The following is a 13,482-nucleotide window of genomic DNA, read 5'->3' on the forward strand; positions in this document are numbered from 1 at the left end:
AAACTAGAATAATAAATAAAGTTTAAAAAAAAACTAAAGTAGACAAACGAAAATAAGTAATGGTACTAACTAACGATGAACACCAATTTCAACTTGTAAATGTAATTTTATTTCATTACATGCATCAGTCTGGACTTTTTCCACTGACCTATTTGCTCAAGGGTTAGCGTTTTAGGGTTTATAGGTTAGGGTTTAGGGTTGGGGATTAGGGTTTAGGGTTATGGTTTGGGGTTAAGGTTTAGGGTTTAGTGGTTAGGGTTTAGGGTTATGGTTGGTGTTTAGGGGTTAGGGTTTAGTGTTTAGTGTTTTCTGCGTAGGGTCTGGGGTTAAACTACATAAGCCATTAAGAGACTGCTACATTCCAAAATAAGTAACGTTAAAGAAATAACTAAGCTACACAAACCAAAATATGCAATGTTTCTAACTAACGATTTCATTGAAGACCACAAAGTAAATACATTCAAGACAAATTAAACCAATACAAGTCACTCGGGTAGCATACATAAATCAATTAAATGAACAACTCCCATGGTCAGATTGTATTGGACATCGACGCCTGTTGTGCCCTTCTACTCCACATCTACTACATTTTTGTCGGTGCTTAGATGGTTCTAGCCAATCCATCTCATTCCTTATCCTTGCTGATTTTGGCCGACCTTTCGCGTGAATTGTAGTTGGGTCAGGGATAAGTGTCCATGCGTCATCAGAAGGAGGAATAGCCGCTTCATTCTCAAGAGGCCACCATTGTGCGGAGTAGGCTTTTAAGATGTGCTCATTTGTGTAAACAACATCTATATATTGGTAGTAGTTCATGCTCACGTAACCACAAGCTACAATAATGTGTGAACATGGATAGTGAAGCGCAAAATACCTTCCGCATTGACAATGATGACCATTCAAGTTAACTGCCCACTTTTGTCTGCCACGTTGCGTTATAGGGTTGAAGGTCTCCTCTACTTCAAACCTTGTGGAGTGGATATCATACACGCGAACAATGTGTGAACAAGCTTGTTCTTGATTTTTTTAAAGTTCTTTAACAAGCTTAGAACAATATACTTGTCCTTCATTTAACTATCTTTGGACTTGTCGGCCACGATCAACAAAGTACTTTCGATACCTACTGTATGTTGATTTGGCCAACGTCGTTATGGGTATGTTGTGACAATCCTACAAAACCTTATTGATACATTCGGAGAGGTTGGTTGTCATGTGGCCATATCGACGTCCTTCTCTATCATAAGCCATCGTCCATTTTTCCTTTAAAATGCGATCAATCCATGTTGCTATGGCTGGACTTAGTTGACGAAATTTTTCTAAATTTTGATCAAAAATGTGCTTGCACGGAGTGTAACCTGCATAAAATTTGTTAGGAACAACAATTTTAAGTATATATGAAACTTAAATTAACGTGACCATTAAAAATTAAATCTTACCCAATTTCTTCAACATTTCTTTTTGTTTGGCATTATTGAATTTGCGATTGAAATTGCTTGCTATGTGTCGGACGCAGTAAACATGATAATCGTGGGGAGATTGCCAACCAAGTGCTTCGTTAGCCACAACAGACTTTATACTCGCGTGATGATCAAATATGAGACAAATACCATTTTTATCTGTGATGTGTTCACGCAAGTGTGCCAAAAACCATGACCACGCTGTCAACGTCTCACCTTCGACCACGGCGAATGCTAAAGGAAGGACACCACCATTTCCATCTTGTGATGTGGCCATTAAGAGGGTTCCACGGTATTTGCCGTACAAATGTGTGCCGTCAACTTGTATGATTGGCTTACAATACTTGAAAGTCTCTTTACATTGACCAAAAGTCCAAAACACTCTATGAAACTGACGGTATTCGCGACTAACCTTATTCCCAATAATAAAATCGTCATGTAGTATTTGAAAATATGATCTAGGAGAATGATTTTGCATGTGTGTTAACCACGACGACAGTTTCGCATATGACTCTTCCCAATTGCCATATTCTATTGTGATGGCTTTTTGTTTCGCCAACCAAGCTTTTTTGTACGACACCTTGTACGCAAATTCACTATTAATCCTCTCTTGAATCAAATAAACTTTTATTGATGGATCTTATCTGATCATGCCTGTCAATAGAATAACAAAATTTAGATGACAATTAACACTAAAGAATAGCATAATATGAACATAAAATGCGTACCTACTACACAAGTGGCAATTAAATCTGAATCAAGCTTCTCGTGATCTTGTGTCATGGTCATATTGAGACATGTGTATGGTCCACCCCATTGTGTGACTTTCCATGAATCAATTTTTTTAGATAAAATTGCCCTCATATAGAAAAGGCAAGGACACTCTGCGCTTTTATTCAAGCAACAAACGACATACTTATTCGATTTGCTTTCAACCACTTTGAAACTTTGATGCACCTTCATAACATATTGTTAGACTGCATTCTTGACTGCATCTTTACTATCAAAATCCATGTCACCATATAATTCTTGGCCAACATTAAAACTCGATGGCATCTCCAAACCACAAATGTCCTCCTCATCAGGATGACTACAGTTGATATTATTATAATGCAAAGCATCATTCCAAAATGGATTTTGAATTCCTTGTACACCTAATAGTCCAAAAAAATTCAAATCATACCTATTTAGTATTAAATACAATTTTCATCAAATGATAAATGTATTCATGTATTTTTTTAGAGAAAATTATACCTTGTGTTGGGTGAACAATTCTTACTGGTTGAATCATGTCGGTGACTTCATCGTCTATATCAGATATACCGTCAATACTATCATCTTCGTCTAAAGACTCTTCCACATATGAGTTAGACACAAGATCATCATCATCATCATCATCATCTTCATCACCATGTAAATTGCTCACATTTCTTGGCGATTGCGCCTCATTATTAGATAAATTATTTCCACATTATGTAAGAGAATTTGCCGAATGAAACATAGAACCACCGGTCACATCCTTTTCTATGTACAATTCCAGAATTGACATTTGATCTTGTTGTTGAAAACTTTCAAGCATGGTTTCAACATCTTCGTCATCACAAATTTGCAACGCAACATATTTTCCAGACACTAAAAATCTACAACTGATAGCAGAAATAATTTCATTATTTTCTAACTTTACCTTATCTCCAATTTTTTTCTTCAAAGCATTGAAACTAATTTCACGTTTAATCTGAATCGCTTTTTTACTACCTTCAAATATTACACCATCATTCTCTTCATGTACCCTTCCATTGAAATACAACACTGTTATAACCAAATTCATGATGTATCTACAAAAATAATATTTTAAATAATTAATCATAATAAATTCAAAATAATAAAATGTAATCACAAAAATTCCCTTTACTGGAACTTCACATTAAAACTTTATTCTAAAAATAATTATTAACTTCAAATAAATATAATGGTAGACACTTAAAAAACATGAACAATTTTAAGGTAATAATTTTAAAGGCAAAATAAACCATAAACAAAGTTAGTATTATAAATAATTAATCTTAACAATCATAACTTCAAAATAAAATAGGTAATTAAAAAATTACTACAAATACATTAAAATAAATATGATGCCAGCCAAAAACTTAAAAGTATAAATTTATTTTAAACACCCTTCAAGTTGAATGCTTATAAATTTTTAACACACACCAACAAACCATGAACATGAACCTAATCTAATTAAAAAATTACTACAACTTCATATTAAAAAAAAAATTCACACCCAAAATACTTACTTCAAATAAATATGATGTTACAAAAAAATTTTATTTTAAACACATCTAAAAGTACAATATTTATCAATTCTTAACACACTAACAAAGCATCAACACTAACCTAATTAAAAAGTACAATATTTAGTTAAAAGTCAAAATATTTTTTCCGGACTCAAAATATTTTCTTGAAATAAAGATGATGGCAGAAATTTTTTTATTTTACACACAGTATACTTTTACTTCAACCCATACACAAATTTTTAACACAAAAGAAAAGGCATATGAAATATAAAATTAATTTATAAAAAAATTAATTAAAAAGAGATTTGATGCCACATTTGGTTCATTGGAAAATTTGAACCTTCAATGGAACCTTCAAACAAATTTAAACAAGAAAACAATTTTTGAAGATTTCGATAAGTTCTCAGGAACAATGAACACTAAAACTGCAAATTTTCAAATCACAAGTAATTGGGAACACGGGATACGTATTTAACACAAAGGAACAGGCATATGAAATATAAAACTAATTTATAAATAAATAAATTAAAAAAAATTTGCTGCCAGAGTTGGTTCATTGGGAATTTCGAACGTTCAATGGAACCTTGAAACAAATTTAAACAAGAAGCCACTTTTTGAAGATTTCGGTAAGTTCTCAAGAACACATACACTGAAACTGCAACTTTCCAAGAACACTAAAACTGCAAATGTTCAAATCACTGAATTAATTGGGAATACGAATAAGTATTTAAAGTGCCTAAACCACAAAAGCCAGCAACGAGTCCTTTTACTTGGCCCAAATCGCCAAAGCTACCGGCGAGTCCTCCTTAATATCCTAAGCCCAAGAAGTCAAAGGCTGCTCCCTGCACCTACACTCCCGTAGCCTGCAACCTGCTCATCCTGCACGCGCCTGCAACTGCAAAGTCGTCAGTCAAATCAGCGGTTTATGAAACCACTTGCTGACTCGCCAGTAGGAGTGGCGAGATCCACGTTAAGGGAAGTCGCCAGCCATGCTGGCTGTTTACATGCTACGCGTCCAGTCCACAGTGAACTCGCCATTGTCAATGACGGTTTACATGGTTTATGCATGCATGCTACATTAAAAAGAGCACCATGCCAGAATTACTTCCAAAAGGATTCTATTTCAGGAATAAGTTTATAAAAGAGACCCTTTTTGGGCAATTTGCCGGGAAAGAGTTCTAAATTTGAGTTGCAATCTCAGGTTTGAATTGTTCCAATTTTACAGGAGTGTTGACGAAGGAGTGTTGACGAAGCTTAATCGTCCATGCCGGGTAATCTCTATCTATAAGACCTTAAAGGTGAAGCGTACTCTGGTAATATCTGTTTTTCCTAGTGCCTTTATAATGTTTGAGTTACCATAAATTATTTCCAGTGACATGTGTTATATATAAGAAATAAAATAAAAAAAATATCCTAATTATAAAAATATGCATAGAACTGCTTTTAAGCTTTTAAGTGCATTATTTGTTAAAAAAATTATCCTTAATTAATTGTGAGGTCCATTAATGATAAGCATTTATTTTTTGTAAGAATGAATTCGTTTATTGGATTATCTTTTAAAAATTATTATTATTTAAGAATACTTTTGAAATAAAATTAAAATTTATCATATTATAAATTAAAATTATCCAATTTAATTATTTTTGTTGATATTAGTGAATTGAATAATATTTATTTCTTATATGTAAGAATATAGGTAGTATTTTAGTTCCTAAATTATAAAACTTTAATCTAGATTTTAGAAATATTAAAATTTTACGATAATGTATAAAATTGAAGATTGGCAATGAAGTTAAGTATTTTAGAAAACTGTACGTATTGTTAAAGAAAAGCATGTTAAATATCTGCCTTTCTATATGTTTCAAGATCTTGGACAACTTAATTAATTTTACAATTTAATAATATATATTTGATTTAGTTGGTCATGAAAGTGACACTTTAGAGCCCTTGCAATACAATTTGGCGGTAATTAACGGTAACATGCAACAGGCCTTAGAAAGTGGAAGGGGTAAACGGGTGCATTGTAATATATAACGCTATTATATATACTTTAAAAAGCTTCATCTTCAACATATAGATATGGGGGCATGCATTGTAATGTAAATAGATACACGGGAGTATTATATAAAAGACTTTGAAATGTTAGTGGGGAAAGCTTCCCCCAGGTAAAAAAAATGGTTCAAAAACACAATATGTCATCAAAGGATCCCACCAAAAAAGTAAATGTATGTCATCAAAGATTTCTGGTGCCAATGTCTTTTCTTGAGTTTCCTCCTTTTTGTTATCTACTCTTTATTGTGTATTTTTCCTCCATGAACTTATTCAAATTTTTTTAAATTACTGAAAAAAAATTATTATTTTAAGTCTTCAATACAATAAAAATTTTATTTTAGATTTCTACTGTAAATTAAATAATAATATGACATTATCCTTATAATTGATCTATATTAAAAACATCATTGAAATGTGTCACATTATGATTTAATTGACGATAAAAATTTAAAACAAAACTTTTAATGTATTTGAAACTTGGAATAATAAATATATTTCTCAGAAATTCAAAATAAAAATTAAATATATATTAAAACATATTTAAGTTCATTTTTTTTTCTTTGGTTGTTGTTTCCTTTACTCTCATAGTCTTACTTTTTATAATTAATAAATATTTAACTTATTAATAATAGGTAAATAATTTAAATATAATAATAATAATAAAATATAGGGTAACATATGAATTTTTTTATTTCTAAATGTTTGGTCATTTTAAAAATTGGGATTTTGATTCTCAAATTTTTTAAAAAAAATTGTGAAATTGGTTATAATGTCACATGTCGTTCCATGTAAATGTCATGTGACCAACACATGAATGCCACATGGCTACTATTTGGTAGCCATTAGCTACATCAACAAAAATATTAATAGAATTAAAGTAAGGGATTCATTTTACCAATTTTAAAAAATTCAAAGACTTGACTATATAGGGGAAAAAAGTTTTAAGGGGAGCTATCCAGGTAGCGCAAAACATTATTAGGTAGTTATGGAGTATTAGTAGGATATATAAGGTTGAGTTAGTGATTGAGAAAGGATAAAGAGAAAAAGGGAGAGAGATCACGAATTCGAATCTTTCCCGCTGATGTTTTTTAAAAAATCTAACAAACATTTGTTATAAAAAAAAAGTTGTCAAGCATTTGTGTATGATTCTGATCAATTTTTATATGGCATGCATTTAAGTTTTTTTAATTTACAAGAAAAGAATCTATAATACTTGATTATACATCATATAAAAATTAATCGGGATCATAAATTAAATAATGATTATAATCACCTAATAATTTTTTGAGGTAACAAATATCATGACTCATTTTAATTTGGTCCTTGTAATGAAGTTTTCATTCTGTTTCTTCTTTTTTTTTTTTTTTTGCTGCTTCCTTTGTTGGGTGATGCCACTAGCTAGTGTAATTTCCGCCCATGGTTTCTAGCATATGGGTTGGTAAGGCTAAGCCATGTTACAGACGGAACCAAGTCGTACTAAAACTATTTTTAATACACAGATATTTTTAAATTTTAATATAATATAAAAATATAAATTAGATGAGTAAAAAAAATATTCCTAATTAATGAAAACAAAATTTTGAAAACTTGTATATTAAAAATATCAAAATTTCAAAAAAAAAATATACATGAATTAATTAAAATTTATATTTAAAATTGGAAAGGAAAATGTTCTGGACATGTAAGGCTACTAAAAGTAATAGATCAAGAGTTTTAAAACCTTTCTGAAGAGAGCAATTTAGTTACATAAAGAAAGATAGAAAGGTCTAGAATTGAGTAAAGAATTTGAGAATGAAATTACATTTGATTCTGTTAATTCTAATTTTTATATTTATAGTAATATTAAGATCTATATATAATCATTATCTTAATCATATGACTATATATGGAATAACTAGTCAGGACCAATTTTAAGCCTTAGTTGACATACGCTACTTTTATTTTTATTTTATTTTTTGCATAAAAGAATTAGAGATGTCAAAGTAATAGGTTAATTAGCCCAGATAATTTAACAAAATATTTAGGCTAAGCCAAAATTATTAAAACAAAGAATGATTATGATGAAGTTGACCCAAAAACCTAAAAATATTTTAATAAAATTACTCTAATCAATAGCTAGTTTTAATTCTTTTTACACAAATTAATTTATATTCTAATAAGATGGGTTTTTATAGACAGAAAACATTTTGTTAATTAAATGGACTCACCTCTTAGAATTTAGTTTGGGTGTAACTATTCCATCATAATCTTTAGAAGTTAACTCATACGATACAATTTATTTTTTTTATTAAAATACATTATTCAAGTACTATTTTCTAGTCAATTTGAAACTTAATTTTAAGTTGAACTTAATCCTAAAATCTAACTTTTAATATGAGAATTATCTTTCATTTATATACATTATTCAATAACTACCTCTAGACAACGCGAGATATACTTCAGTTTTCCTGATATAATCTACAGCACAAGGCCACAGTTAGGACCACCAAAAATAAATATATGAAAGAACACAAACAAAGCAGCAGACACAAGAAAGAAAGCCCCCGGCCTCAAAATGGAAAACCCCCTTCCACTAGGCTCTTCAATTAAACAAACACCAACTATTTTTTTAGTATAGTATGCTCAATATGTCCCTTAATTATTATATATTGGCAACAAACTCTTTCACACGTGACCCTTCCAAGTCCTCAAAATTGAAACCAATATTAGCAGCTGGCTACCAAAATAAGCAGGAACTAAAAAACCAGGATTGTGACCTGAGAATGCATTCAGCCTGCAGCACCTGTTTCTTCGAGAAAGCAGCATCCTAGGTAAGCATTTACAGTATGCTACACATATACAGTCTTCCATACAACCTGATTAAACCAATTAAAAAGCCTGAACTATCCATTCAGCTGTAACTCCTTTAGTCGAAACAGACGCAAAGAATCCTTTCTCTCTACGAATGTTAAGAAATCTGCAATTCAACAATGCAGCATTTAGCCTACAACACAGCAGGTAGAAAACATTTATCCATCTTTCTATTTTTGTCTTTATTCCTTCAGTAAGCCTAACATAATTAATTAATACTTAACGATTCACTCAATTCATTTCTAGTTAACGTCATTTTTTTCCTATACTTACCATGTTCGATTAATCAAATTAAAGGAGAAAATATCAACTTACTATCGAGGAAGAAATTGGCTTATAGACATTTGATTGTTAGAGAATATTAATGGTGTAGAAGTGTTGATCGATTGGTTGGAACTTGATTCATTCGCAACTGCATTTTCATCCATTCTACCATGCAAGAAAAATGCAGGCTCTTGTGGTGTTGGCAATTCAATAGGGTGACTAGTCAGATATGAAGCAACTGTCACCATTGTAGGTCTAGCATCAGGGTCTTGTTGAACGCATAATAAACCAATCTGAATGCACTTGATGACCTCAATTTCAGAATAATTTTCAGTAATATCTGGGTCCAATGTGTTCAAAGGTGTGTGATCACTCCATTGTTTCCAAACCTATATATATCAATGTCAAATAAATATCTGATGCATTGCAATCCTTAGTGTTTGAGTCTATATATAAATATATTTAAAATAGATATATGGCATACAAACATCGGGAAAAATGATTGAATAGAAGATTAATTGTACTCACATAGCTTAAGAGGCCATTAGTAATACGGTGTGATTCATAAGAACTGAAATTCTTTTTTCCACTTATAATCTCTAAAACCATGACACCAAAACTGAAAACATCTGACTTCTCAGAAAATTGTCCGAACATTGCATATTCTGGAGACATATAACCACTAACATAAAATAAATTAGAAAAAAAGTCATATTATCTAAAATAAACCATTTAAAAGAACGAGAAAGGAAAGAATAATGATGGGCATTTCAATCTTACTATGTTCCAACAATTACACTTGTACTCCCTTGGTCTTGATTTATTTCAACAATTCTGGCGAGACCAAAATCTGAAATTTTTGGAATCATACATTCATCTAATAGAACATTACTGGGTTTGAGATCACGATGTATAACTTTTAGTCTAGAATGTTCATGTAAATAAAGAATTCCTTGAATAATTCCTCCTATAATATTATAGCGTTGGGACCAACTTAACTTTTGTGGTTGAGAATCTGCAAAATTGTTTGAGATATTAAGAATGAAGCATGCATGCTTTACAATCAGTGTATTAAATCAATTATAAATGATCATAGAAAAACATCATTCACAATGCATGGATCTAAACATTGACTGTAAGGAGCTTAAGGTCAAGAGAATTTCTAACCAAATAGAAAGTAATCAAGGCTCTTGTTTGGCACATATTCATAAATAAGTATTTTTTCTTGTTCCTCAAGGCAAAAACCAATTAGAGTCACAAGATTTCTATGTTGAAGTTTGGCTATTAATAAAACTTCATTCTTGAACTCATTTGATCCTTGCTTTGAACTTTTTGATAATCTCTTTACAGCTATTTGTAATCCATCAAGAAGAATACCCTGAAATATATAAGCTATTATATATGTGAAAATAAAGAAAATAATAAAAAATATCAAAATGTATTTACCTTGTAAACTTCTCCAAATCCACCTTTGCCTATTTTATTCTGGTCTGAAAATCTATTAGTTGCTGCTATAATGGTAGCCAAATCAAATTGCAACGACTCTAAAGTAGCCATTTCAAGACCAACTAGATGAAACATGATGGAAAGGTTAAAATTCCTTAAAATAAAAATTAATTGAAAGATTAAAAATAAATTTTAAACTTAATTATTGCTTAAAGCTAACAAGGTATGGATTCAAATACAAATTGTTTTACAATACGTACAATTATCTTCGAGAATAGCTGCACGCCTCTTTCTTGCATTTTTATGTAGAAAATAGTAAGCTGAAAAGAATAACGTCACAGAAATACTTGCCAACACAACAATCAAGATAATTATTGGCGACTTGCCTTTTCTTCTTTCTGCTCAAAACAATCAACACATATTGGAAATACTATCAGTGAAAAACATCACGACAGGTCATGATACGTTGATAACAACAGCACAAATTACTAACGTTCTCCATATTAATTAGTCATAAACATTGGTAATTTTGTTTTGTAACGATAGTAAAGATCAAACACAGGAATGAATTTAAGAGACAACAAAGTGAGGATATATAGAAGAAAAATATCAAAGTGATAAATGGGATAGTAATGTAACAAAAAAATTTAAAGAAATAGATATAGATGAGTGTAAGGTGATTATCAAAGACCCATAAAGAGAAGAGAGAAAACAAGTTAATGTGCATCAAATGGAGAGTAGTAGCCAGTAGAAATGATTAATACCAAAGAACATCTATTAGTATATCTTAATGTTAGGAATATCCTCTTTCAAACATATATTCTTTAACGGGCTTTCTTAAAAACATTTGCGTTATTCATTGAAATTTATTAAAAGTTATAAATTTTGCTAACTTACTCCTTATTTAATGTACTAATCTTTCTCCTAAATTTTAATTTTTATTAAATTTTGACAATATATAGTAGAATGTGTATTAAAAAGGGTGAGTTGGCACTCCAAAAATATACTATTACTTGAATTGGAAAGTACCTGGTGATGATGACGTCCCAGATTTGTCATTGTCTTTGTAGAATTGGAACAATTCAAACCTGATATTGCAGCTAGGATACAAAACTCTTCCCCCTATGCTTCCCAAACGAGACCATGGAATTGATGTTCCAATCACAATTCCCAGACAACCCTTGCAATCTTCAATAGACAAATTTTGTGTGCACTGAGCAAGAGCATAAAGGGTTTGCAAATCATTCAATTTTGTCGTCCTTTTTCCGTATTTCTCATCACTGTCCCCTGCCTGGATCGCCGCTTGATCTAACGCCTTCGCTAACTTCATCGTAAAGAAATTTTGTTCATCATCCTTGTTGGTGGTGTTCAACTCAGAAAACACAGGACCTGTTTCCATTTCATTGAAAAAATTTCTATAGGAATAGCGAAGCATGCACTGGCTGTACCAAATTATAGCCTCATGGAACGAGCCACACTTTGATGATATTTCATGCGTTGCGTTTTTGACACACTCACCACAAAGCCCTGAAGGAAGATCCTCTTGGTCTCGGCACAAGAAGAGACCAAACACTGTGTTAGCCACATCAGCCGTATAAAACTTGTTCCCGGTTGTGGCATTAGAAGCTAGGTTAAATAAGAGTGTGGTGAGGTGTGTTTGGAAAGCACTGTTGTTGGCATTGAAGGTTTTGTTTGTGCAATTATGAGAAAGATAAATAGGAAATTCTGATAAATTTGAATCTGCATGGGAAGTTTTTGTTTCAGGAATAAGCTTTGGTACAGGAGTTGCTGAACGAACATTGTAGAAAGGGTACATTTCATACCTAACATTGCAGCTAGGAAACAGAACTCTCCCTCCTATCCTTCCTTCACAACACTCTTGAATTTTCCTTATTGCATCATCAAGGCATGTTCTACAATCATGTGGTGAAAGATTCGGTGTGCACTGAGCTAAACAATAAAGGGTTTGAGTCTGAGATATTCCTGACACGTTTGTTGCTTCCTTTGTTGCGAACTTATTGTTACCAATACTTGATTGGAATGATGCTTCATCTGCAGTTTGGTTTATTGTCCTGAACACTAAACGCATGAATCTTTCTGGCTTTGGGACTTTACCACTGTTCTTCATGGGACTACTAGGTGTTGTGGCCACACTGGAGAAAATAGAAGACGTGGAATACCAAACCATGCACTCCTCGTACCATATGACTGCTTGTTTGGATAAGGAGCATTCTGATGATAGTTGTTGGGTTGCATTCAGGACGCATAGTTGGCAGAGGTGAGAGGACACGTCAGCCCTACACATGAAAAGTCCATAGATAGAGTCAGAGGGGTTTTCGCCATTGATTGTGGTGTTGTAAAATGGGGTGTTGCGGGTGGCGTTGGATGATAGGGAAGAAAGGAGGTTCTTGAGGTTAAATTGGAAGGAGGTGTTGGGGCTGGTTTTGTCGCTGGAACAATCTTTGTATAGATAGAAAGGGTCATTTTGTGCCTCAGTTGTTGCAAAACTGAGAAGGGTGAGATTAGTTATGAGGAGGAGAGTCTTACTGGAAGGCATGATTGTGTTACTTTTTGAGAGCTCTACCATGGATGGATAATTGGATATGGATGAATGGATATCATTGTGCTGCAGTTTGTGGTTTGCAATACATTAAATATTAATTCATCAATGGTTGACTTAGATGTAGAAAAGTCAAGAAACAATATTTGACTATAAAGATTAAACTGGTATATAAACGCGATGGATGTAATTTTTTTGTTGCAAAATATTTGTTTTATAATTTAAATTCCTATCTTTAAGTTGATCAATTTGATTTGCTGCGTGTTTGTTTTGTGTTGTATATCCTCCTTTAATCATAAATACAAGTAGAAAATTAGTTTTATTTTTTTAAAAAAAAAAAATTCTCTTCCTTTCTTATAAAAAATTATTTTTTGAGAGAATAGTATTGGTGTTGAGAAGATTCGGTGATTCTTTTAGTGCACATGATCGAAACTAACATGTTATCGTATCTTGGGGAAGTGACACAATCAATTTTTTCGACCGGTGCAATGGAGACGTTTTTTTCTAAGGATAATGTTTGTGCGCTTCAACCCAGACTCTTTAAAATTTATCCCTTAAA

The 13,482-nt window shown here is 31.9% G+C and overlaps 1 protein-coding gene across 3 annotated transcripts; it reads right to left on the reverse strand.

Moving 5' to 3' along the window:
• Window positions 1-8,248: 8,248 nt before the first annotated feature.
• CRK14 (cysteine-rich receptor-like protein kinase) lies at window positions 8,249-12,982 on the reverse strand. 3 transcript variants are annotated; one of them, XM_014762187.2, is made up of 9 exons: window positions 12,187-12,302; window positions 11,393-12,103; window positions 10,624-10,761; window positions 10,364-10,485; window positions 10,085-10,295; window positions 9,698-9,932; window positions 9,446-9,599; window positions 8,969-9,306; window positions 8,252-8,759 (listed from the first exon to the last, which is right to left on the reverse strand). In XM_014762187.2, coding segments are annotated over exons 1-9 (1,917 nt in total). In that variant the 5' UTR covers window positions 12,194-12,302; the 3' UTR covers window positions 8,252-8,758. The 3 variants fall into 3 exon arrangements, with proteins under 3 accessions (XP_006587377.1, XP_014617673.1, XP_040860882.1); XM_006587314.4 differs by having other exon boundaries at window positions 8,249-8,759; window positions 11,393-12,982; XM_041004948.1 differs by lacking the exon at window positions 8,252-8,759 and having other exon boundaries at window positions 8,968-9,306; window positions 11,393-12,973.
• Between the last annotated feature and the right edge of the window lie 500 nt (window positions 12,983-13,482).

This window comes from Glycine max, chromosome 9 (genome assembly GCF_000004515.6).
Source record: "Glycine max cultivar Williams 82 chromosome 9, Glycine_max_v4.0, whole genome shotgun sequence".
Lineage (NCBI taxonomy): Eukaryota > Viridiplantae > Streptophyta > Magnoliopsida > Fabales > Fabaceae > Glycine > Glycine max.